General features: G+C 30.9%; 9 protein-coding genes across 9 annotated transcripts; 6 read left to right on the plus strand and 3 right to left on the minus strand.

Moving 5' to 3' along the window:
- Positions 1-204: 204 nt before the first annotated feature.
- BN7_5502 (Serine hydrolase) lies at positions 205-1,214 on the plus strand (the record flags this gene model as incomplete). Its single annotated transcript, XM_011273928.1, has 2 exons — positions 205-342; positions 426-1,214. 2 exons carry the CDS (start codon positions 205-207, stop codon positions 1,212-1,214), a joined length of 927 nt encoding a protein of 308 aa, XP_011272230.1.
- A 6-nt stretch (positions 1,215-1,220) lies between these two features.
- Positions 1,221-2,615, minus strand: CDC13 (telomere-binding protein CDC13; the record flags this gene model as incomplete). Its single annotated transcript, XM_011273929.1, has 1 exon — positions 1,221-2,615. One exon carries the CDS (start codon positions 2,613-2,615, stop codon positions 1,221-1,223), a length of 1,395 nt encoding a protein of 464 aa, XP_011272231.1.
- Positions 2,616-2,798: 183 nt separating this feature from the next.
- Positions 2,799-6,420, plus strand: BN7_5504 (uncharacterized protein; the record flags this gene model as incomplete). The annotated part of the gene is made up of 2 exons (XM_011273930.1): positions 2,799-4,509; positions 4,970-6,420. The coding sequence occupies 2 exons, from the start codon at positions 2,799-2,801 to the stop codon at positions 6,418-6,420; spliced, it is 3,162 nt and encodes a 1,053-aa protein (XP_011272232.1).
- Positions 6,421-7,552: 1,132 nt separating this feature from the next.
- On the plus strand, positions 7,553-9,262 carry BN7_5505 (uncharacterized protein; the record flags this gene model as incomplete). The annotated part of the gene is made up of 1 exon (XM_011273931.1): positions 7,553-9,262. One exon carries the CDS (start codon positions 7,553-7,555, stop codon positions 9,260-9,262), a length of 1,710 nt encoding a protein of 569 aa, XP_011272233.1.
- A 1,473-nt stretch (positions 9,263-10,735) lies between these two features.
- On the minus strand, positions 10,736-12,865 carry CBK1 (serine/threonine protein kinase CBK1; the record flags this gene model as incomplete). The annotated part of the gene is made up of 1 exon (XM_011273932.1): positions 10,736-12,865. One exon carries the CDS (start codon positions 12,863-12,865, stop codon positions 10,736-10,738), a length of 2,130 nt encoding a protein of 709 aa, XP_011272234.1.
- A 569-nt stretch (positions 12,866-13,434) lies between these two features.
- On the minus strand, positions 13,435-13,827 carry RPL42A (60S ribosomal protein eL42; the record flags this gene model as incomplete). The annotated part of the gene is made up of 1 exon (XM_011273933.1): positions 13,435-13,827. The coding sequence occupies one exon, from the start codon at positions 13,825-13,827 to the stop codon at positions 13,435-13,437; it is 393 nt and encodes a 130-aa protein (XP_011272235.1).
- Positions 13,828-15,016: 1,189 nt separating this feature from the next.
- CHS7 (Chs7p) lies at positions 15,017-15,928 on the plus strand (the record flags this gene model as incomplete). The annotated part of the gene is made up of 1 exon (XM_011273934.1): positions 15,017-15,928. The coding sequence occupies one exon, from the start codon at positions 15,017-15,019 to the stop codon at positions 15,926-15,928; it is 912 nt and encodes a 303-aa protein (XP_011272236.1).
- Positions 15,929-16,752: 824 nt separating this feature from the next.
- On the plus strand, positions 16,753-18,780 carry SMP3 (sphingomyelinase-like phosphodiesterase 3a; the record flags this gene model as incomplete). Its single annotated transcript, XM_011273935.1, has 1 exon — positions 16,753-18,780. The coding sequence occupies one exon, from the start codon at positions 16,753-16,755 to the stop codon at positions 18,778-18,780; it is 2,028 nt and encodes a 675-aa protein (XP_011272237.1).
- Positions 18,781-19,578: 798 nt separating this feature from the next.
- On the plus strand, positions 19,579-22,722 carry RIA1 (GTPase RIA1; the record flags this gene model as incomplete). Its single annotated transcript, XM_011273936.1, has 1 exon — positions 19,579-22,722. The coding sequence occupies one exon, from the start codon at positions 19,579-19,581 to the stop codon at positions 22,720-22,722; it is 3,144 nt and encodes a 1,047-aa protein (XP_011272238.1).
- Positions 22,723-23,665: the final 943 nt, after the last annotated feature.

A 23,665-nucleotide genomic window follows, 5' to 3' on the forward strand; every position in this document is an offset into this window, starting at 1 on the left:
ACACTTAACGGTTAATTTATTAATTTTGAAGCATGTATTTCCTTGTCAAAAATGATACACACGATACCAAAAATCTTTTAAATGTATCAAGTGATTACAAACTTCATTGTTTCCACGTTATTGGACTGATATCACAAGATCTGTTTAACCATCAATAACAGTGATTATCCTTAGCTATTCTAAACAGGGAAAATCTGAAACTAGATGTCGACTATCAGTTCTGGAAATACACTGGTCACAAAGAATATCAAAATGTCCATTCCTTATCAAATCAAAGATGGGAAACAACCAAGAATAATTGAATTGACAACAGCAGAATCAAGTTACTCTGGTGAAGTCTGGGTGAGTTTAATGTATTTATATAACTGAGATCATGAAAGATAATTGAGCATAGAACCTGTATCACTAACTAACATTGATTAAAGCCCATTGATAATGACCAAAAATATAAAGGTAGAGTTCTCCTACTTCCAAATCCAGGTGAAGATGTGAAGCTGTATCATAAACTTATTGATTTATTAGGTTCAACTGGGTACGAAACATTATTTGTACCTACAAAAGAAGTTTACAAAACAGATACAGATATCTATAGAGAGATTAATAGAATATTGGAACTTTGTATTTCAGATCTTGATTCACAATCCTATGTTACAACTCATAAACTTCATATCATTGGTCAATTCATAATAGCTTCAAGAGTAATAGCATACGGTGTTAAAGGTCATTATAAACATAGAATTAAAAGTGTCATTGCAATTAATCCATTTCTAAGTCCAAAAAAATCATTTGATAATTTAACATCACAAACTACAACTTCAATCCTCAGTAAAATTTCATCAACAAATACATCAAAATTCCCACTCAAATATGAACATTTAACAAGTGATAAACATTGGCTAGATTATTTAAAAGAACATGATTATAATTTTTCAAAGATACGGTCTAATTATTTGAAAGAAATTTTACACATTTCTCATGTCTTACAATTACCTAAAAAATATGCTGATTTTAGTATTAAGAATGTTTTATTAATTCAATCAGAACAAGATCCAGTTTCTAAGCTTATTGGTCTTCAAAATTTTTATAATAATTGTCCCAGTGAAAATATCAACATTTTGGTATATCCAGAGGGGAAAAATAACTTGATTATAGAAACTGATGACATTTTCAAACAATTGAGTTGTGATATTATCAGTTGGTTAGCTCATAATTGAAACAAATTATATTTGATCAAGTAAACTTTCTAGTGATAATTTTTGTGCTTCCCATCCTAATATAGAATTATTTAAACCTTTGATACCATTAATTTTAATCAATCTTCTTGTGACTTTGAAACTGAATATATTTCTGGATTTTAAGATTCTATCAAAAGCTTTATAGATTTGTTGTGATTTTATATAAACTTCTTCAATTTCATGCATACCCAAGAAATTAAAAATTTCGGATTTTGTTGTAAATGTAATTTTTAGTAGTTGAGTTTCATCAAATGGTTGATCTGAATTATTAGAATCCACAATGATAATGCTTAAAGGTTGTAAAATTGGTGGTTTATTCATATCATATTTTACACAAAGTTGATTCAGTAACGGTTCGAATTCCACTATTGCACCTTTAACTTCATAAACTTTACCATCTATTTGATCAATTTTATTCAAGTTTTTAATGATTCCAATATTTCTTTCATCAAATGTTGCTTGTACTTGAGTATGTGGACTTTGATTAGTTTCATAATCTCTATTGTGTGTAGAATCTGAAGGTAAATCTGCTGCTGATGATAATTTAAATGAACGACTCGGTGTGTTTTCCACAAATGAACTATCTGGTGTATTTGTTTCTGAATAGCCAAAATTTTGTCTTGTTGATGTCACTGGCGATGATTCAAGATTCGTCTGATGATTCATTACACCTTGGGATGTTTGTGTTCTCCGTATTTGGGATTGTTGTTGAGGTTGTGTATAATGTACTTGAGGTTGTTGATAGGTTTGACGTTGTGAGATATGTGGTTGAGGTTGAGTAGCAAATTGTCTATCTATGCCAATAACCAGAGGTGCTGAAGGGTCAAGTAATTTATTTTGTATTTGTTGTTCAGAGAATGTATGTTTGAAGTGTTCCTTATTCTCTAGTATATAATCAATTGGTATATTTGTGAACACATTATCATAAAGTGGTAATGAATAATCAATATTATTTCTAATACTCAACAGATCAATTTGACTAGGAATAGCATCCAGAACACCATTATAAGATTTTATTTTGGCCTTGACTGTACAGAAAATGGCTTTAGGTAAGACATTAACAGCTAAACTTCCCACTGGTAATGGTTCTCCTCTTAAAAGACCATAACGTTTAGCAAAAGGATCAAATTTCTCCTTGTATATGTTCAACAGTAATATCTGATCATTTGGAATCCTATCAGAATAGTCTTGGATCCAATTTTCATTCACAAAACTTTGTTCCATGTGTCTATTTCGAGTAAAATCAGTAACAAAGATTCTATTAGGGTTACCTAATTTAACCGATACAATCATACACGAGAATTGAACATAGTATGGTTTTGAAGTGGTTGGTGGCAAGTCTGAAAGTTTGTTGATTGTTTTGAATCCAAGGCTTGTCATTATCAAAAAGAGTTGAGCAGTGGGGATCCCTCAATAAGAACTGACCATAGAAAGTTGAAAGTTGAAAGTTGAAAGTGTTGTTTATATTATGGAAAAAAAAGTTGGTGATGTAGTGTTCCAACCACGCGACGCGTCTTTTTGAGAATACACCAAAAATGTATAAACAAAACCATCATCAATTGAATGTCCAACGAGTTCATAGTTCAGACAATCAAGATGGTGCTCCATGATGTTAGAGATCTGAAGGATATAAAGAAGATACGGCTGACCAGACCGTATCAAACAGAAAAGGTGCTGGTAAGGTTGACAATGCTTGTGAATGCTGTTAAGTATGGTGATCAACCATCATTAGATCTTACGGATTACACTCAAGGATATTCTGAAAGCAAAATTTTGAATTTCACTGTTAAAACTGGGTCTTTAGCATCTCAGCATTTTAAAGAGCTTAAAAAGGCATATCCAATTGTGGATAATAGTACTGGAAAAGTATTAAAAGGCACTAAAGATAAAGTTCAATTTTATGACAATGGGTATCATGTTTTCCTTAATGTTGTCGCTGAAGCCTATAATGGTCTCACAGAGTTACAGTTGAAAGTCACGGAGTTTAAGATTATAAATAAACAGCCTGCCATGATACTTAAGATGAGTTTAAATCAGCAAGCTAAACTTACTTCATTAGTGAAACTATTAGAGAAAAGAAGAGAGGATAATCTTATTACGACACCAAAAAATGAAGAAGAAATTAAAAAAATCATTGCAGTGATACGAAAGGATGATAAACCAGAAGAACACCAATCTAAAAGACAAAAACCAAATGAAGAAGAAGAAAAAGAAGCAGAAAAGGAAGAAGCACCAACTCAACAGTCATCTGATGGTACAATATTCCCAACAAATCCTCTTTTCAATCCACTTCCAGAGGAGCAACAAGATGAAGTTCCACTCACACAAATGCAAAATGAAATATTTCAAGGATCTGATGATTTTGATCAATTAAAATCAGATAATAATATTCAAAGTAGTCAAAATCATGATTCATCAAATGAAGGTAATCTAAGAGTATCAAATGATCAACCGCAACAAATACTACCTAAGATTGAGGAAGAAGAAACTGATAATGAGATTCAAGTGAAACGTGAACCAATTCTAAATAATAGAATCAAATTGGAAGATTCTAATGTATCCTTATCACAACAATTAAGAGATAATAATGTTGAAGTTATCACAGTTTTGAATGATAGTGGTGATGATGATAGTGATAGCGACAGTGATATTGAGAATGTAAATGGAAAGGATAGAACCGATCATGCGAGTACTGTTACTAAAGATGTTCAAACTTCATTAACACCAACTGTTCAAGACAATGTTCAATCACAATCAGATTTAAGCAAAACTATAGAAATTGCAAAAGATAATCAAGATAATAATAACCCTGAACAAACTCCTAATAATAATGAGAATGGAGAAGAACAACCGCAACAATTCAATGAATCTGATGAAGTGAATTATGCCAAGTCACAAGATGGTATTGCATCAATTATGAGTAGATCAATTGAATTAGGTGTACCATATTCATTCACCGGGTTTATAATTGGTATTGAACCATTAAATTTTAAAGTATTAGCAAAATCATTTAATGATTTAATTAAAATTACAAATTTTAAACTATACATATCAAATATTCCATATTTAAATTCAAATATTTTCCAAATTAATAAAAATGTTATATGTTTAGAATTTAGAACTAAAGAGCAAATTCTTTCATTTTTTGGTTATGATGATATTGAATTGGCATTTTTAGAACAAGATAAAATTCAAGCAAAATTAATAAAATTATTAGAAACTAGACATAGATTAGAAATTGATATTTTAAGGAAAGTGATTAATTTAAGCGTGGGTAAACAATATATTTGGGAAACTAATAGCTCCATAAGCAATATATTAGGAGAAGAGGAATAAATAAGTGGCATTGATATACTGTATTTTATAGTTCCATAACTTATCTTTCATAAAATATCATATAGTCGAAGTAGTTGTTATATTATAATCAAAGCCGCTTATTACCGAAAGTGTGTCTTTATCGAAAATCAAAAAATTTATGCCGCGAATTCATAATTATATATACGTACTAATTTGCAGTGAAGTTGAACTCCGTAATCATATAGCTGTCAACTAGATCAAATCATTAGATCACATCACAATGCCGCCTAAGAGTATGTTTTGGTACTTATAAAGCTGAATAATTATCAACGACTAACGCTCGCAAAACATAGAAACACCAAAGATTCCCAAATTTCCTAAAAAATTATTATCCAAACAAACAACAACAAATAGCATACCAACAATTTTAAACACAGCACAAGATTATTTAGATCAAGGTGTTGAAGAAGAAGAATCAGGCGATAGATGGATAATATCTGATTTATCTAAATCTCTTAGATTTTATCAAAAAGCATATGATTATTATATTGAAGCTATAAATAAAAATGATGGATTAGTTGATGCTTATTATAATGCTGATAGATTATTATTTCATATTTGGGAAGTGTATCATTCTATTCCTTTGATAATTTTGAATAATGTTGATGGTTGTGATGTTGTTAATTATCCTCTTAGGGAGATTAAAGAAAAACATGAATTTGTTATAAAGAAATTCCCACAAATTACATGGGAATTGAAATTTAATTTAATTTTGATAAATCTTGAAATTATTGAAGAATTTAATGAAAATTTTAAGTATGAAGATTTATTAAAGATTTGTGATGATTGTGTTGGGATTTTAGAAGGGGTTTTGGATTATCAATTGAAAGAATTAGATTTATTTTTGAAAAAATTGGAGAATCCATTTGAAGATCAAGGAGATCAAGATGAACAAGGAGGAGAACAAGATGATGATGATTATGAAGTTATGGAACAAATCACACCAAGTAGTGTGCTGGAAACTGTATTAACCAGTTATAAATTAATTGAAACAAGTTTGGGGAATTGTGAAAATCAAATCCAAATAAATTTATTAAATGAAAATTTTAAATCATTTCAAATCAAATTGAGTGAAATTTTGGAATTATTATTTGGAAAATTCAATCCTGATTTAAATCCTGAAAATAAATATCAATTAAATTTTATTCAACAAGAAATTCAAGATATTAAACTAGTTATTCATACTAATGAAGGATTTCTAATTAATGATTATGAATCATTATTAACCCATTGGTCAAATTCTGAAAGGTTAAAAGGATTAGAACAAAATTCATCAAGATATTTAGCTGAAGCTGATAGTTTCCAAAATTTTAAAGGATTATTATCATCTTCACCTGAAGGATTAAATAGTGAATTACATTGGATTATAATAAATCAAATAAATTTAAATTTGAAAAAATCTCAAGAATTAATTAAATTAGAAATGGATACTGAGATTTTGAATAAAACTGCAGAAGTATCTTCCAAGAACTCCAAGATTATTGAAGTATTAATCCTTAGAGCTGATAATGAATTAATAAGAAGTTCATTTAAAGATTTAGAATCATCAATCAAAAACCATGATATCTTGGTGCAAAATGCAATAAATTTATTAAAAAATGGATTAAATTTAAGTAATGCAAATTGTGGATTAAGAGAAACTATAATTGATAAATTTAAAAAAGAAAAATTGAAAAAAGAATGTGTGTTAAGATTATTATTATTAACTAGAGATTCAATAACACAAGATGATCTTATTAGAAATATAGGTATTAATTATTATTCAAAAGAAGTTGAAGATTTACAAAATGTTGAGATTTATAAACCTTTATTTTCAAAAGTTGTATAAATTGGAAGGAGGTGTATATATAACATTCCATTGTATATATGAATTTTGAGTTCTTATATTCAAATGTTATGTACTTTTTGATGTGTCAAAATTTGGGTGTACCTTATATATGGGATCTATAAAGATCCAAGGTGTATAAGACACAAAGTATAAAGATCAGACCTAGAACAAGGGTTTATTAGCTCATCTAGATCTTCATATCTTCAAAAGTTACAAGTTATAATCAGCTGGTATTACTGATCATCATAATCTTAATCCTGTTGTCTAATGATGCTCAATAATCACGATATTTCTAATCCGAATTAACCATAAAAAGTATTCCATATAGAACATAGAACAAAAAATGTATGGAACCTCATTTAAAGATCGGTTATGTTCAAACGGTAAAACTACATCTAGTTCCATGGATTCCTATGGATTACAATTTACTATGGTATTCTATGATTTATATTGTCATGTTATCTGGTTTGTAGTGGCACACGCGTCCGTCCAAGCCGGAGTTCGTTTATGATTGGTTAAAGCTTGCAATTAGTTTACTGTTTTAGGGGAAGTGATCACTGATACGCGATAAAGTTTAGACTGAGAAATGATTTGATGGGAGGGAAGTAAGAGGAAGCAGATGAATGGGATAGGAAGAGTAGGATCATCATTCACTATCTTTGTGTATTTGTTGACTATCTATCTTTATGGTTGTCAGTGGTCACTGCCCATGAGATCTAGATCATGTTCATTTCTAAACTTGTCTGCCCAGTATCTCTGCCTAGTATGATCTGCCTCTCTGCCTGTCTGTGGAGATCTTCCCTGTCTGTCCGCCCCTGTCTCTGCCTGTCTCCCTGTGCCCTCACCGCCTATGATCTAATGATGATCAAATTTCAAAGCATTCAATCAATTTTAAATTTGCTATGAAAGTTGAAATGAAAAGCAACTCGAAGTGCTAAATTTAATTTAAATTTATTTCCATTTAAGCTTGTTTATTTAACCATTTACAAAACATTCAACAACTTCAACAACTTTCATCAACACTACAAGTTCACTTTATCAACTGTTGATGCAACAATAATAAACGCCGAGGTGATAGATTCCCCCTATTTGAAATTATCAGTGCCAAATATAAAACAACTTTGATTGAAATATGGACATCCATTACAACAATATCAACTTGAAACCAAAGATTAAGAAGATTACAAGTTCAAGTTCAAGTTCAAACTCTTCTCAAACTCCCTTGTCAAATAACTCATCTTCAACTTCTCTTTCCCTTCTATCGTCTCGTTCTTCAAGATCGACTTTAGATCCTGTCACTTCTTCATCTCCACATTCGCAATATTTAAAATATCAAACTTCACCACTTTGCACAATGAGTTCAACAGAATATCAAAAAAAACACCAGAAAAGTTCAAATTCAAGTCAAACAAGTCTCAAATCAAATAAACAACATCAACAGCAACAACAGCAACAAGAATCCATGGATTATCTTGAATATATGGAAAAACAACCATGTTATCCACCAACTTATTCAGCGGCTAATGCTTCAAAATCTATACGTTTCCCCATATATGAACAAGAAGAAACTCATATTTTACCAGATTATTCTCCTTCAATTTATCAAATTTCATTAGGCTTGAAAAAAATTGAATGGTTATCACCTTATGAACCTTCTCCAATAAGAAATTGGAAAAATGTTATAATGGAATTAAATTCAACTCAATTAAATTTTTACTCAATTGATCATCAAAATATACCCTTATTGAATCGTGTTAAGAAATCTAAAACCAAAAAGATCTATGAATTTACTCCTATAGAATCTGAATTTATCTTGAATACAATAAAGCAAAATCCAATGGAATATTTAACTTCAAAAAAATTAATTAAATCTTATTCTTTACAATTTGCTAAATTTGGATTACCAGTTGATTATAAGAAAAAAAACAATTGTCTTAGAATTCGTGCAGAAACTGAACAATTTTTAATTCATTTCCATACTATTGATGAAATGATTAATTGGTCAAATTATTTATCAACTGGTATTAATGTCAGTTTAGATCTTGAATCAAGAAAATTACCAAATGATAGAACCGTTCCAAGAAGAAGACGTAATAGAAGAGGTTCAAGTTCAAATAGAAATAGAAGTTATTCTGATTCGGAATTGATTAGAAGAGAATTAAGTACTTCTTCAGCAAATAAAAGAAGATCAAGTTTTAGTGGTGGTCCTGAATCTTCAATAAAAGGTAAAATTTCAAGATTATTTAATAGAAAAAGATCTGATGTTTCTTTAAATGATATTGAAGAATTAGCATTAAAATTTCAACAACAAACAACAGTTGATGATACCCCTTCATCACGTCCTTCTTCAACACCATTATCAAATCAACTTGAAGATGAATTAGTTGAAGAAGCTGAAGCTGAAGAAGCTGAATCTATAAGAAATGAAATCTCTACAATTCAAGAAGAAGAAGAAGAAAATGATGAACAAGAACCAAATTCAATCCATGAATTACATGATGATTCTGATGATGATGATGAATTAGAAGAACCTTCAAATAATGATTTATTTAATAATTTCCATTTAAATTTTGGTTCTTCTTCATCTTCTTCAGATGATGATGATACAAAACAATGGTTACCAGAACATAAATTAATAACAAGAAGAAAATATCTTAAAGATTCAATTCGTTGTATAAAATTATTACCAGGTGATGAAGAATGGGTTGGGAAATTCATTGTTAGATCATCAAATCCACCAAGATATAAAACTATTAATCAATTAAATTCTAAAAATTCTAAAAATAAATTTGTTAAAGAATTCATTGTTGGCCCCCAAGGTTTAGTTTCTGTTGTTAACTAAATTTTCATCATTTATATCAAGCTTCAATTCAATATTCAATTTTCAATTCATTAACGTTTACGAAATTATGATTTTATATGATCTTATAAGCATTTAAAATTCATCATCATATCATACCCCATGCTCTCATGCTCTCATGCTCTCATGCTACATTCCATCATATGCTCTCTATTCATTCTCCATTTGTCACATTTTTATAAGTTCAATCATATCCTAGGTGTTTCCATATTTTGATTTTTAATTCATCATTTCTTTTCAATCATTCTTCTTATCATTTTGATTCTTTATATTTTTCATAAAGATCTGTTTCACTATGTGTTTTATTAAGGTTTTTTTTATTAAACAGTTTACATCAACAGCTAGTTAATTGTTGATTTGGGTTTCATGTTTTATTTAAAGTTTAATTGTGATTATTACTATATACATACATTTCTTCTTTATAAAATGATTATATGTAGTAACTAAACTTTATCCTAATTATAAATAGCTTGATCTAAGGAATAAACCCTATACAATTTATCTAAAATCTAGCGCGAGTCGGTATACCCAACATTTACCCTACACCCTAAACCCAAAACCTATATAAATAAAAATATTTTAATCTTTCGACACTTTCTTTGTTAGCCTTTTTCCCTTTCTTTAACATCAATCGCATATTTCATCTTTCAATTAAAGGTATGATTTTAATAATAATTTGTTTTTTAAAATCATATCGAAAGAATTCAATGGAATAAAAGCGTAGATTAAAGAACGTTACTGGGCGCCCGATGTTGAATCCTAACTCTTGAGATATTGGGAATCAGTTGTTTCGACATTCTTTTTGGTTATTTTGTATATTAAGTCAATCAGTTGAGGTTTATTAAGAACTTGTACTGGATTGATTAATAGATGACGTTATGATTATCAATTAAAGATGTAGTTAGACTTGATGTCTTTACTCGATCATGATTTCTCGCGTTGGAAAATTTTTTCAATTTCACTACATAGTTTTCAATCAACATTCAAGAATCAATCACATAGAAAACACGTATATATAAGAAAAACTATTGCTTTTGAAAAGCCATTGAAGTATGAACACTAGACAACTTACAAGTCTTTTAATTGGTGCGATTAAATATATGATTTAAATTATATATCTACAGTTTTCCTAATTGCTATACAGTGAAAGGACCTTTGCCAAGATCTGATTTTTATGACAAAATTTGATGTCTGTTGACTTTTGATCTTATGAGCTTGAGCCTATATAGGATCGATAATCAATAAGAGTACGTGGCTTCAATCAGTTGGTAAGTCAAGTATTTAAAAGATCTATTGATCTGATTGTTTATTTGTACACTTTTATACTAAAGAAAGTCTATGTACTGAAAAACAAAAACAAAACAAATTGTAATTTTAAAATCGTCATTGTTATATAAATGAATGATTGATGATTAAATGAAATGAATTAATGAAGGGTATGATTGTTTAATTTGATTATAATGCATTTTTTCTTGTTAAATAATCAAATCTTGAATATGTATAACCAATAAATGGTAAATCTTCTTTACTATCACCTGATGAATTTGGAACATTATTTTGTTCTCTTTGTCTTTCAGCTTTAATTAATGCTGGATTCTCTGGTACATTTTCTAATTCATCAGTTGGGAAAAATCTTGTATCTGTAATACTTTTCAATTTTGGAATAAATGGTGCATCAACATTTCTTATAGTATCCCAATCAACACCTCTGAAAAATGGATGACTTTTAATTTCTGCAGCTCCTCCATGTCTACCTAATCTATGATCTGAATGGGTTAATAATCTTCTAATTAAATTTTCAGCTTCTGGACTTAAATGAATATCATCAGGAAATTGTAAAGTTTCTTGAAAATTTAAAATTTTTCTATAAGTTTCTTGTGGAGTTTCTGAACAAAATGGTGGCCAACCAACAAGACACTCAAACATAATTGTACCTAATGACCACCAATCACATTCTTGTCCATAACCTTGATGAATGAAAATTTCTGGCGCAATGTAATCTGGTGTCCCCACTGTAGAATATGCCATTAATCTTCTTGATTTTCTCCAAGTTTGAATTTGTTGACGATTTGACATTGTTAAATGAATTGCATCAACCATCATTGTATTTCTTGAACCTGGTTGTTGTAAAGGTTGAGGTTGTTGTAAATTTTTATTATCTTGATCCATTAATTTTTTATAATAATTTGAATCATGAGTTTTATGGAAACCTGTTGATAAACCAAAATCTGATAATTTTATATGACCACGAATATCAATTAAAATATTATCAGGTTTAATATCTCTATGAATAAAACCTAATTTATGAATAGCTTCAATTGCTAAAACACATTCAGCCATATAAAATCTTGTAATATCTTCAGTGAAAATTTGCCATCTAATTAACATAGTCATTAAATCACCACCTGGTAAAAATTCCATAATTAAATATAAATATTGAGCATCTTGGAATGAATAATATAATGAAACAACCCATGGAGAATCACTACCAGCTAAAACATCTCTTTCAGCTTTAACATGAGCTAATTGATCTTTTTTATACATTTCAGATTTTAATAGAGTTTTCATAGCATAAATTTTACCAGTATCTTTTTTTTGAACTAATCTAACTTCACCAAAAGCACCTTTACCAATAACTTTAACAGTTTCAAAATCATCAAGAGATAATCTTGTTCTTCTTAATCTTAAAAATTGTGATTCTTTTCTACCAAGACTTTGTAATTGACGATTTTTACGTTCTTCTGATCCTTCATCATTTTGTAATTTATGTTCTAAATCAACTCTTCTTTGATTTCTTTCAACTGCATGAGTAACAGACATTTGATAAAAATTTTCTAATCTTAATTTTACTGCAGCTGCTTTATCTTGTGTATGTTTTTTGAAAACATCTGGTCTTCTTTCAAAATAAACATAATTACTATTTGATTGTTGAGTTGGTTGAGGTGGATTTGGTTGGATTTTAACATTATTATTACCAATGCCATTATTATTTAAAGTACTTGATAAATCAAGATTACTTTTCGATGCTAAAGAACTTGTATTCGAATAAACTGGAGTTAAATGATTACTTCTAATGGATCTTGTTGGTGATGCTGGGACTTGAGGTTGATGAAATTTAGGACTTTGAGGAGGTTGTTGATGAGCTTGTTGATGCAATGAAGTTGAACTAAAATTACTTAATTGACCTGGTGAAGTTGAATATGGTGATTGATATGCATTTGGAGGTGTTGACGGTATATTCATTGGAACAGCTGGAGGAGGCATGGTGTTTTGCATCTTCATGAATTGTTGTTGCTGGGCTTGCTGTTGAGCTTGTTGTTGTTGAGCTTGAACTTGAGCTTGAGCTTGTTGTTGCTGTTGTTGATAGTATTGCTGCTGTTGATAATATTCTTGTTGTTGTTGAGCCTGGGCTTGTTGTTGTTGTTGTTGTTGTTGATATTGCTGTTCGTATAGTTGTTGTTGCAAAGATTGTTGAGAATTCTGAGCTCTCATGTAGTTCGAGCTGAACTGAGCAGGAGGTTGGACGAATCCATTCCTCTGGTTCTGCTGTTGTTTTTGTTGTTGATTATATTGATCAGAATACATGTTGGGAATTCCAATGTTTTGATCTGTCTATTTGGGTATGTAGCTTGATTTCAACGGGAATGAATGCGCTCTTGGGGAATGTGATGGTGCTTCCTGTGGTTCCTATGGATTCTGTGTGTTTCTGTGGTCTTTCCTGTACTGTTTTGCCCTGGTTTGACGCCCTTGGTGATGTGTTGAACGCCACTGATGGTTGTTGTTGATTTGATTCAGCGCTAAAGTTGATTTTGATTTTGATTTTGATCTTGAAACCACTAACTTTTTATGGTCCCTTTCAAAAACAGATTCAGAAATTTTGGTTCTAATTTCAAATCTGAAGGGACACTTAAAAATTGCGAGGGCGATTTGAAAGGATTTTAATTAGGCTGAATGAATCACATACGAAGGGAACTACAACTAGACTCATCTACTATCTAGGTAGTATTACTACGAAAATAATAGTCAAAAGTCTATATAGGCCTTGATAGACAGGACACTTCCCACTACATCAATCTTTATCTGTAAAACGTTACATTAAGATATACAAACCCCCCTTTAATAGTAGTGCAAAATAATCAAATAATTTAACCACCTTAGAATTGTAAAGCTTGACCTTTTTGTTTTCTGTCACCACCTAATTCGAAATGTTTACAACGTTTTAATGATAATTGAGCTTTGGTTTTACAAACAACACATTCTAAACGTAAAACAACTTTTTTGGTAGTTTTAGCTTTTTTATGGAAAACTGGTTTGGTTTGACCACCGTAACCGGATTGTTTACGGTCATAACGACGTTTACCTTGAGCAAATAAAGAAGCTTTACCAGCTTTGTATTGGGTAACTTTGTGTTGAGTGTGTTTTCTACACTCTTTACCTTTACAGTAGGTTTTTCTGGTTTTTGGAACGTTGACTATAGTTCTTGTTAGTATATTATTCAAATCATAGATTTTGGATTCAAGTAGGATAGTTGAGTGGTTTGAATACATTTGTATCTTTATTCTCAATATTGTTTGATCATCTTAACTTTGTAGGTTATGAATATGGATTAAAAATTACTGAAATCATTTAAAACTTCTGTCACTTGTGATCTTAACTATATCTGAATGAATCTTCTCTCAATAGCTTGTATTACTTCTTTAATCTTTCATTACTCTTGTATTCTTTATTCTTTTGCCCCTTGAACTTTGCTTAAATCTTTCAAATTATAAATTTCAACATTGAACAAACAAAATTACACTTTTGACAACGATTCAAATAACAACATTGACATGATTGTGATTCTCTACTCATACACTGATCCTCTTGTATCTTAACTTCATATGGACATACCCATTTTTAACTGATGTTGTACCTTTTAATGATGGTCTCTATAATAACTACTACAAAAAGAGTATTAAATTTCAACACTTTTGAAAAACCAACACTGAGTCTCTGCGAATACAGAAAAAAAAAGTGCCCAACCCAAACACCACTCTGGCTTGAATCGCGAAATCTAAGAGAAAAGATCATGAATTGATGACATAATCACGTGTGTTAGTGTTGTTTGCTTCGCGAATTGTTCAGAGTTTGTTGGTTGGTGCAAGAACATCTGAACACCACTGCTAGAATTTTCATTTCCAGACAGTCACATCTTTTGAGCAAACATCAATCATATAGCCCTAGCTTAATATCACCTGACTAGGTGTCTTAGATCTAGAACAGAACTTTTTTTTTGAAACGCGTGGTTGTTTACATTTCCACTTGTTTGTAAACTTGAAATTGTACGAGGAAAAAAAAAAGTAATTGACATATACAGATCTACACCAAAAATAGAATACAGATTTAAACTACATCAACAACCAAACTACTTCACATATTCAACTGGTTTGAAAGTGATATATTTATATTCAAGAGAAAGGATCAAGGTTTTTAATCCAACATCATTTAAGAGAATTCGATTTCTTTTAGTTTCATTCTTTTTGTTTCAGATTTAGATCATCATTCTTAACGGTTCAACATTATTCATTCTCAAGCATCTTTTATTCAATCGTTTTATATTAAAAATTATAAGGAGAATAGAGATCATTAATTCATACCATAATATCAATCAGCATTAATCATTGGAAATAAAGAGACGTCATTTATATCAAAAGCATTTTCTTTTCTCCCCGTTGTTCCATAAATATTGTTTGAATCATGACATTTGGTGATTTTAATTATATCTGTAATCAAACAGCATTACCACTATGTCAAGTGGTTTCATTCACAAAACCAACAGATTATCAACATCTGAATAATGGTATAGTACCGATTTGTTATGCAAGATCTATTGAATTAGCAAATACTGTTATTTTCCAAATTGGTAATGCATTTGCAAATATAGCAGGTTTAGGTGTTTTCCTTATTATTATTTATCATATTAGATCCAAATATACTGCTATTGGTAGATTAGAGATGTTATTTTATTATAATTTATTATTAGCTTTAAATGTTTGTTCATTAGTTGTTGATTGTGGTGTTAGTCCACCAGGTTCAAAATCTTATCCATATTTAGTTGCAGTTCAATTAGGTTTAATATCGGCTTCATGTTGGGCTTTAATGATTTGTGGTCTTTTAGGTTTTAGAATATGGGAAGATGGTACGAAGAGATCAATGTGGTTTATTAGATTAAGTTCTTTTGCTTATGGTGGTCTGACATTTATTATTTCATTATTAACATTTCAAGATTGGATTAAAAATGGTACATTAGATCGTTCAAATACAATGGGTCTTTTCGTATTAAGTTATTTATTCAATGCAATCTTATTAGCTACATTTATTGTTTGTCAAACTTTATTAGCCATCTTCCTTATTAAAAATTATTGGGTTATTGGTGTTATTGCATTAGTTGTTATATCATTTGTTGCAGGTCAAGTTATATTATATGGATTTTCAAGACAAATTTGTGAAAATGTTAAACATTATCTTGATGGATTATTCTTTGCAAGTCTTTGTAATATTTTTGCAAATATGATGCTGTATAAATTTTGGGATATGACTACTGATGATGATTTAGAATTTAGTATTAGTATAAATGAAGATGGTGATGTGCTGTATGCTGATAAATAAGGAAACATAAAGAAAAGATTGATAATTTTGGGTATCATAATAATACAGGTAAATAGGAGATTCATTTTCAATAGAAGATATATTCATATAGATTTGGGGTCAGAATAAAGATGTTTGTAGAACATTAACTAATCTTGGCCACGTTTGTATCTAATATAATTAATTATCCAGCTCATAGGTCTCCAATGATTTGATTTTAAAATACGATTAAAGGCTTTAGATGCATGGTTTAATTGGTTTTTGCAACTTTGTGATTGCTAAGAATACTGAAGTGTTTCTGTCTCGGGTCTCGGAGTTGATATATTCGATCTTGTTTAAGCTTATTCAAATAATAAAGGTTCGAGATTATTACATACTTTATAAAGAAATAATCAAAACATCCAGTTGATCTTCTTGATTATTGTCACATCCATATTGTCTACTCGATGATCTCTATTCCTCTTGTGAGCTTTGGCCAGAGCCGAGTTCCCCTATTTTCTATTGTCTTTAGCTAAATTTCAAGGGTCCATGTGTCTAATTTCCACCCACGTTGAAAAAACAGTACATGGCGGTTAATTTCTCCAGAAGATCAACATTAAGATGAATAGGAATCAGGGAAATACGAAATACAAAGCAGAATTTATCGAATGGCTGCTTTTTCATGACAAAAAGTGAACTAGATATCCATTGATGGTAAAAATACCAAGATATTGTGGACAATTTGGTTGTGTTGGTTGGTGTTTAAGGATGATTGGTTATTGGGATCTATAAAAGATTATGACTTCCCGCTGTATGATTGAAGGTGGTCAATGAATCTTAGGGTATCAACAACTCTGTTTGTAAAGATGAAGCTATCAATCTTGGGTTCATTCGTTGCTTTGGCTGCTGCTGTCAATGCTCTTCCTTCATTGTTGAGTGAAGAAGAAACTGCTGAATTGAAAGTTCAATTAGAAAATCAATATGCTCATACTGAATTCTCTCAACAAGATTCAGAATTGATTGATGTCTTTGCTAAACAATTGAATCAAATCACTCAATACAATGGTACAAATCAATCAAAATGTGACAGATGTGTCGAAAGATTACAATTAGGTAAAGCTATTGCTTTAACAAAACCTCAATTAGTTTCTCCAGTTTTCACTCAATGGTGTCTTGATACTAAATTTAAAAAGACAGAATCATTATGTAAAACAACTTTTGGTAGATTAACAGTTGCAAATGATTCACTTGGTTCAAATTTTGCTCATATGTTACAATTAATGGATCCAGCGGGTTATGATGGTCAATTATATTGTCATTTCCAAGAATCAAAAGCTTGTCCATTACCAGAAACTCCAGAGATGGATTTAAGTCATTTATGGCCTGCTAAAGAATCAAAACATGAAATTGCTCCAGAACCTTCAAATGAAACTTATAACGTCTTACATCTTTCAGATTTCCATATTCAAGAAGAATATCAAATCGGTTCAGAAGCTAATTGTTCTCAGTATATGTGTTGTGGTCCAAGAAGTTTTAATGAAAATCCATTACCTGAAGGCTTCAATTCTACTGCTGATTTCTCTGAAGATGAAATTTCTAAATTATCATATTTCAATGCTTGGTATGATGATGATTATAACTTAATCAAAGGTGATGAAGTTGATGCTTTTGCAAATGAATCAATAAGAGTTCCAGCTTATACTTTTGGTCATTATAAATGTGACTCGCCAGAAGTTTTAATTAATAACTCTTTATTATCTATTGCTAAATATCAAGAAGAGTTAGGTTTAGATTTTGAATTTTCAATCTTCACTGGTGATTTAGTTGATCATGATGAACCAGAATTCATTAATATTAATCAAACTATTAAATCTGAAGAAATGAGTTTCAGAGATGTTAAAGCCATCTTGAAAGATATTCCAATGTATGCTGTTTTAGGTAATCATGATACTTTCCCATATGCACAAATGGCTCAAAAAAAATCAGGTTTTGGTAATTTGTTTGATTGGAATGCTGAATTAATGGCTGATTTATGGGAAGATTATGGCTGGATTAACTCAACTCAAGCTAGATATGCAAGAGAACATTATGCTGGTTTTGCTGTTACAACTAAAAGCAATTTGAAAGTTATCTCATTAAATTCAAATACCTGGTACCCTTCAAACTTATATGCCTATTGGAATGCTACTGATTTTGACTCATTTGGTCAATTCCAATTCTTAATTGATGAACTAATCGAAAGTGAAAAGAATGATCAAAGAGTTTGGATTATTGCACATATTCCAACCATTACTCAAGCTTTACCAGTTCAAGCTGAAGCTTATAAACAAATCATTACAAGATTTTCACCATATACTATTGCTGGTATCTTCTATGGTCATACACATTCTGATCAATTCAATGTCTTATATGCTGGTAATGATGTCAGTGATAAAAAGGAAGAAGATGCTTTACAAAACACTTGGATTTCACAAGCTATTACACCATTAACTACAAACAATCCATCATGGAGATACTATTCAGTTGATAAGAAGACACATTCAATTATGAATGCTTATAACTATTATACCAAATTGAATGAAACATTTACTAATAATTCAGATGAACCACAATGGGAATTTGAATATAACCCAAGAGATTCATATGGTATTGAATGGCCAGAAACTTCACCATTAAATGCTACATTCTGGCATAGAGTTTCAGAATCAATTTACAAAAGTAATGATACTAGACAAACTTATATCAATTACATGAAGAGATTATCACCATATATTCCAACTTGTTCTGAAACTAATCAATGTGATAATACTTATTGTTATGTTTCAAACTTTGTTTTAGAAGATTATAACCGTTGTATTGAAGAATTAGGTATTACATTTACTGGTTATATTTAATCATTTTTTGGCTCTCAAAATAATATATTTTTAATTCGTATCGTTCCCAGGTCCTATTTTTTGATTCATGTGGGACCTTTATAGCAATTACACCAGCAATTATACCCAATTTAAAGATATTATATAGAATATAGTATACAATAACTTGTCATGGCATAGCTTAGTACTAGAGTTCTCCTTATGTATAAATTTGAATCTTTAGAGCCTTTATAACCTTTGTTTCCTGTTCTAAATCCATATTTTAAAGTATAAATCATCTTCGTATAATTTTATCAAGTTGGTAATCATGCTAATCCTAGCTTAATTGATGTAATACATTTTTCCACAATTTTTTATACTTCTTACTGCTCTTCCTTTCTTGGCTATTTAAGAGATGCCTTCTTTATATTATTCTTCGGTATTTACAGCTAAATAGATAAGTATTTCGTTGACTCAAAAGAGCTAGTAACTTATCCTTTAAGCCCAAGATCTAAGTCTCAGTACTGGGAAACAAAAGCCAATAGAGAGCCTCTTTCAAGATATGAAACAAACAAAAGTAATATTCCTCCATATCAAGAGCAACCGTATAAAAAAACTATCATAATGATCTAGCTTAAAGAACTCTTTGTGTTGAAGTTTATGTCTTGGTGTAGGCTCAGGAAAATAAAGTAGTGGCCTATACGATTTAGATTTTCCTGCCAAAATCTAAAAAATTTATAGCGAAAAGGCAATTGAGTATTTCAGATATATAAAGTGGCACTTTCCTTTGTTTTTCAATTGAATAATAAAAGAAATACTAAAAGATAAAATCAAGTCAAAATGAAAGTCACGCCAACTGAATTGAAACGTTTACAAAAAGATCCATCCGCCATAAGGAACATATGTATCTTGGCCCATGTTGATCATGGTAAAACATCATTAAGTGATTCTTTATTAGCAAGTAATGGTATCATTTCCCAGAGATTAGCTGGTAAGGTACGATTCCTAGATTCAAGACAAGATGAACAACTAAGAGGTATCACTATGGAATCATCAGCTATCTCATTGTATTTCAGAGTTCTCCATAAACAAGAAAGTGGTGATATACTTGCCAAAGAACATTTGATTAATTTAATCGATTCTCCAGGTCATATTGATTTCTCATCTGAAGTTTCTACTGCATCAAGATTATGTGATGGTGCTGTTGTTTTGGTGGATGTTGTTGAAGGTGTTTGTTCCCAAACAATTACTGTGCTAAGACAATGTTGGACTGATAAATTGAAGCCAATCTTGGTATTGAATAAAATTGATAGATTAATTACAGAACTAAGATTGAGTCCTGGTGAAGCTTATACACATCTTTCAAAAGTTATTGAACAAGTTAACGTTGTTATTGGTTCCTTCTACTCTGGTGAAAGAATGCAAGCAGATTATCTATGGAGGGAAAAGCAAGAACAGAATGAAGGTGGTGCACAAGAAGAATATGTTGAAAAAGATGATAAAGATATTTATTTTGACCCTGCTCAAAATAATGTCATTTTTTCAAGTGCCATCGATGGTTGGGGTTTCAATATTAGTCAATTTGCTAGATTTTACGAATCCAAATTGGGTACAAAGAGAGAAAACTTGCAAAAAGTTTTGTGGGGTGATTTTTACTTAGATCCAAAAACTAAAAAAATCATATCCCATAAAGGTTTGAAAGGTCGTACATTGAAACCATTATTTGTCTCATTAGTTTTAGATAACATTTGGAAAATTTATGAAAATGTTGTCTTGGAGAAGAATCTTGAAGTTCTAGAAAAAATCATCAAGGCATTAAATATTAAAGTCTTACCAAGAGATTTGAGATCCAAGGATAACAAAAACCTTTTAGTTCAAATCATGAGTCAATGGTTACCAGTTTCATCAGCCGTTTTGTTAACAGTTACTGAAAAATTACCATCTCCATTATTTTCACAAGAAGAAAGAATTCCAACAATTTTAGAATCTGCTCCAAATCATGAACTGATCGATCCAAAATTGAAAAAAGCCATGTTGGAATGTGATAATGAAGGTCCTGTTAGTGCATATGTCTCCAAAATCCTATCTATCCCAGAAGATGAACTACCGCGTAATCAATCAACAATGACACAAGATGAAATCATGGAAAGAGGTAGAAGAGCAAGAGAATTAGCAGCACAAGCTGCTGAACATGCTAAATTATATGGGGATGATAAAAAACCTGATGAAGTTGATGAATTGACTTCAAATATGGATGAGTTTACAATCTCCGGTGATGGTAATGTTGCTACACCAGTTAGTAATGCTGCTGCAGATCCATTTGGTATGTTTGAATATGAAGAAGAGGAAGAAGAAGACAACGGAATTGAAGTCAAAAATGAAGAACTTATTGGTTTCGCAAGAGTTTATAGTGGTACTTTGAAAGTTGGACAAGAACTTACTGTATTGGAACCAAAATATGATCCTACAAATCCTACTAAACATATTCAAAAGGTTACAATTAGTGAACTTTATTTATTAATGGGTAAAGAACTTGTTCCATTGGATGAAGTTCCATCTGGTAATATTGCAGGTATTGGTGGGCTAGCTGGTAAAATTTTAAAGAATGGTACATTAATTGAACCAGATGTCGTTGGTGTCAATTTAGCTGGTATTAATTTATTATCTCCACCAATTGTCAGAGTTGCTTTAGAACCTGCAAATCCAACTCAAATCGATAGATTAGAAAGAGGTTTACAATTATTAAACCAAGCTGATCCATGTGTTCAGACCTTCTTAGAAGATACTGGTGAAATGATTTTAGCAACAGCTGGTGAGCTTCATCTTGAACGTTGTTTGAAAGATTTAAGAGAAAGATTTGCTGGTATTGAAATTCAAGCATCTGAACCTGTTATCCCATACAGAGAAGCTTTCATTGAAACTGAAGAAATGAATCCACCAAAAGATGCAGAGCTAGGTAGAGGTGTTGTACAATTTGAATTAAGTACTGTTTCTATAAAATTAAGAGCAGTTCCTTTACCACAAAATGTTATCGAGTTCTTAACTGAAAATCAAGCTTCTATCAATAGAATTGTCAACACAATCAACAAACGTCAAGATGATGAAGTTGATGAAGAAGAAATTATTGAAAATATTGCTGCAAAATTCTTGGATCCTGAAACTTTCAAGGAAAAATTACAAAAATTATTTGATGCTGATACATCCTCAAATAAAGAGTTATGGTCAAATGTTATTGATCGTATTAGTGCATTTGGTCCAAAACGTTCTGGTCCAAACATTCTGTTTGATTCAGCTGAAACTTCAATTAAAAGATTATTTGATAATAATCCTGACTATGCACAAAAATTCAGATTTGAAAATAGTATTTTCAATGGGTTCCAACTAGGTATGTCTAATGGTCCATTATGCCATGAACCAATTCAAGGTTCAGCCATCTTTATTGAATCAATTCAAGAATTCGAAGAAGATGAAGAACATCAATTGATTCCAAATCTTTTAGGTAGAATCATCACAACCACAAGAGATACAATTCATCAAGCATTATTAGATTGGTCACCTCGTATGATGTTGGCTATGTATACTTGTGAAATTCAAGCTTCGGCTGAAGTCTTGGGTAAAGTTTATGCAGTTGTTCAAAGAAGACGTGGTCATATTACAAGTGAAGAAATGAAAGAAGGTACACCATTTTTCCAAATTATTGCCAGATTACCAGTTGTTGAAGCTTTTGGATTTTCTGAAGATATTCGTAAGAAAACATCTGGTGCTGCTTCTCCACAATTAGTATTTTCTGGTTTTGAGTGTATTGATGAAGATCCGTTCTGGGTTCCAACTACTGAAGAAGAGCAAGAAAGATTAGGTGAATGGGCTGAACGTGAAAACATTGCCAGAAAGTATATGAATGCAATTCGTAGAAGAAAAGGTTTGTTTGTTGAAGAAAAAGTTGTTCAAAATGCTGAAAAGCAAAGAACTTTGAAACGTAATTAGTTAGTCTAATTTCAATTTCCAGTACCCTACTAATAATGATTATATGTTTTTTGTAGATGACCATTGGCCAGCCTTTCAGAGGCAATAACACGTTACTCGTAATTTTAACACGTAATATGAGCAATATTATAATACTCTGCGCGTCTACTTTATGATAACTGTAGCGTTCCCTCGATGGTGAAGCATTTCATATCTTTGTATACGAATCTACGACGTTTCAACTCTCTTGAAGCCAGCAGACACCTTCACTACAATTAGAGAATTAAATCTCTCATGAGCTCTTGACAGTACCTATCCCGCTCTTTTCAAAGTTGATTCCCTATTTCAGTTGCCCATTTCACCTTAGCCACAAAACCTGCGGATGGGTTCATCTACACGGTATTTGAAGATTTCTTTGACCATTGATCTTGAAACATCCCAAAAATTCATGGAAGACCTTGAAATGGGCCATAATCTTTATATACGTTACGTAAGCACCTTCCCAATTCGGTGCGTCGACCAACCACAAAGAAACTTTTTAGTCGCGAATCGCGCATTCTCTTGCATGAACCTCATCAAAACCTGGAAATCAGATCTGAAAAGGATATAACCAACCACCAAAGTGCTCTTGAAACAACAAAAAGGCAAGCGCAAAGAAGGCTATTCCGCTGGGTTTTAACTTTTACCATGCACACAATAATGGTACTGCTGAAAATCTCTGATGTCAGACGTTCATCTTTGTCTCAAACTCAAATTTAGCATGAGTTACAGATATTCAAGGAAACTGCACGCCATTTAGATAGTTTAGATGAAAAGATATATAAAGTCATGAAGAATCCCTAAGTTTGACGTTTTATTTCTTTTGCTTTTACTCTTCATTCATTATAGAATTCAATCAACTTCAATTATATTAGCTTTGATACCCATCGCTTGAGATACAACTGTGTTCCCCAAAGGTTTTTCA

Source organism: Wickerhamomyces ciferrii, contig 00217 (assembly GCF_000313485.1).
Source record: "Wickerhamomyces ciferrii WGS project CAIF00000000 data, strain NRRL Y-1031 F-60-10, contig 00217, whole genome shotgun sequence".
NCBI lineage: Eukaryota > Fungi > Ascomycota > Saccharomycetes > Phaffomycetales > Wickerhamomycetaceae > Hansenula > Hansenula ciferrii.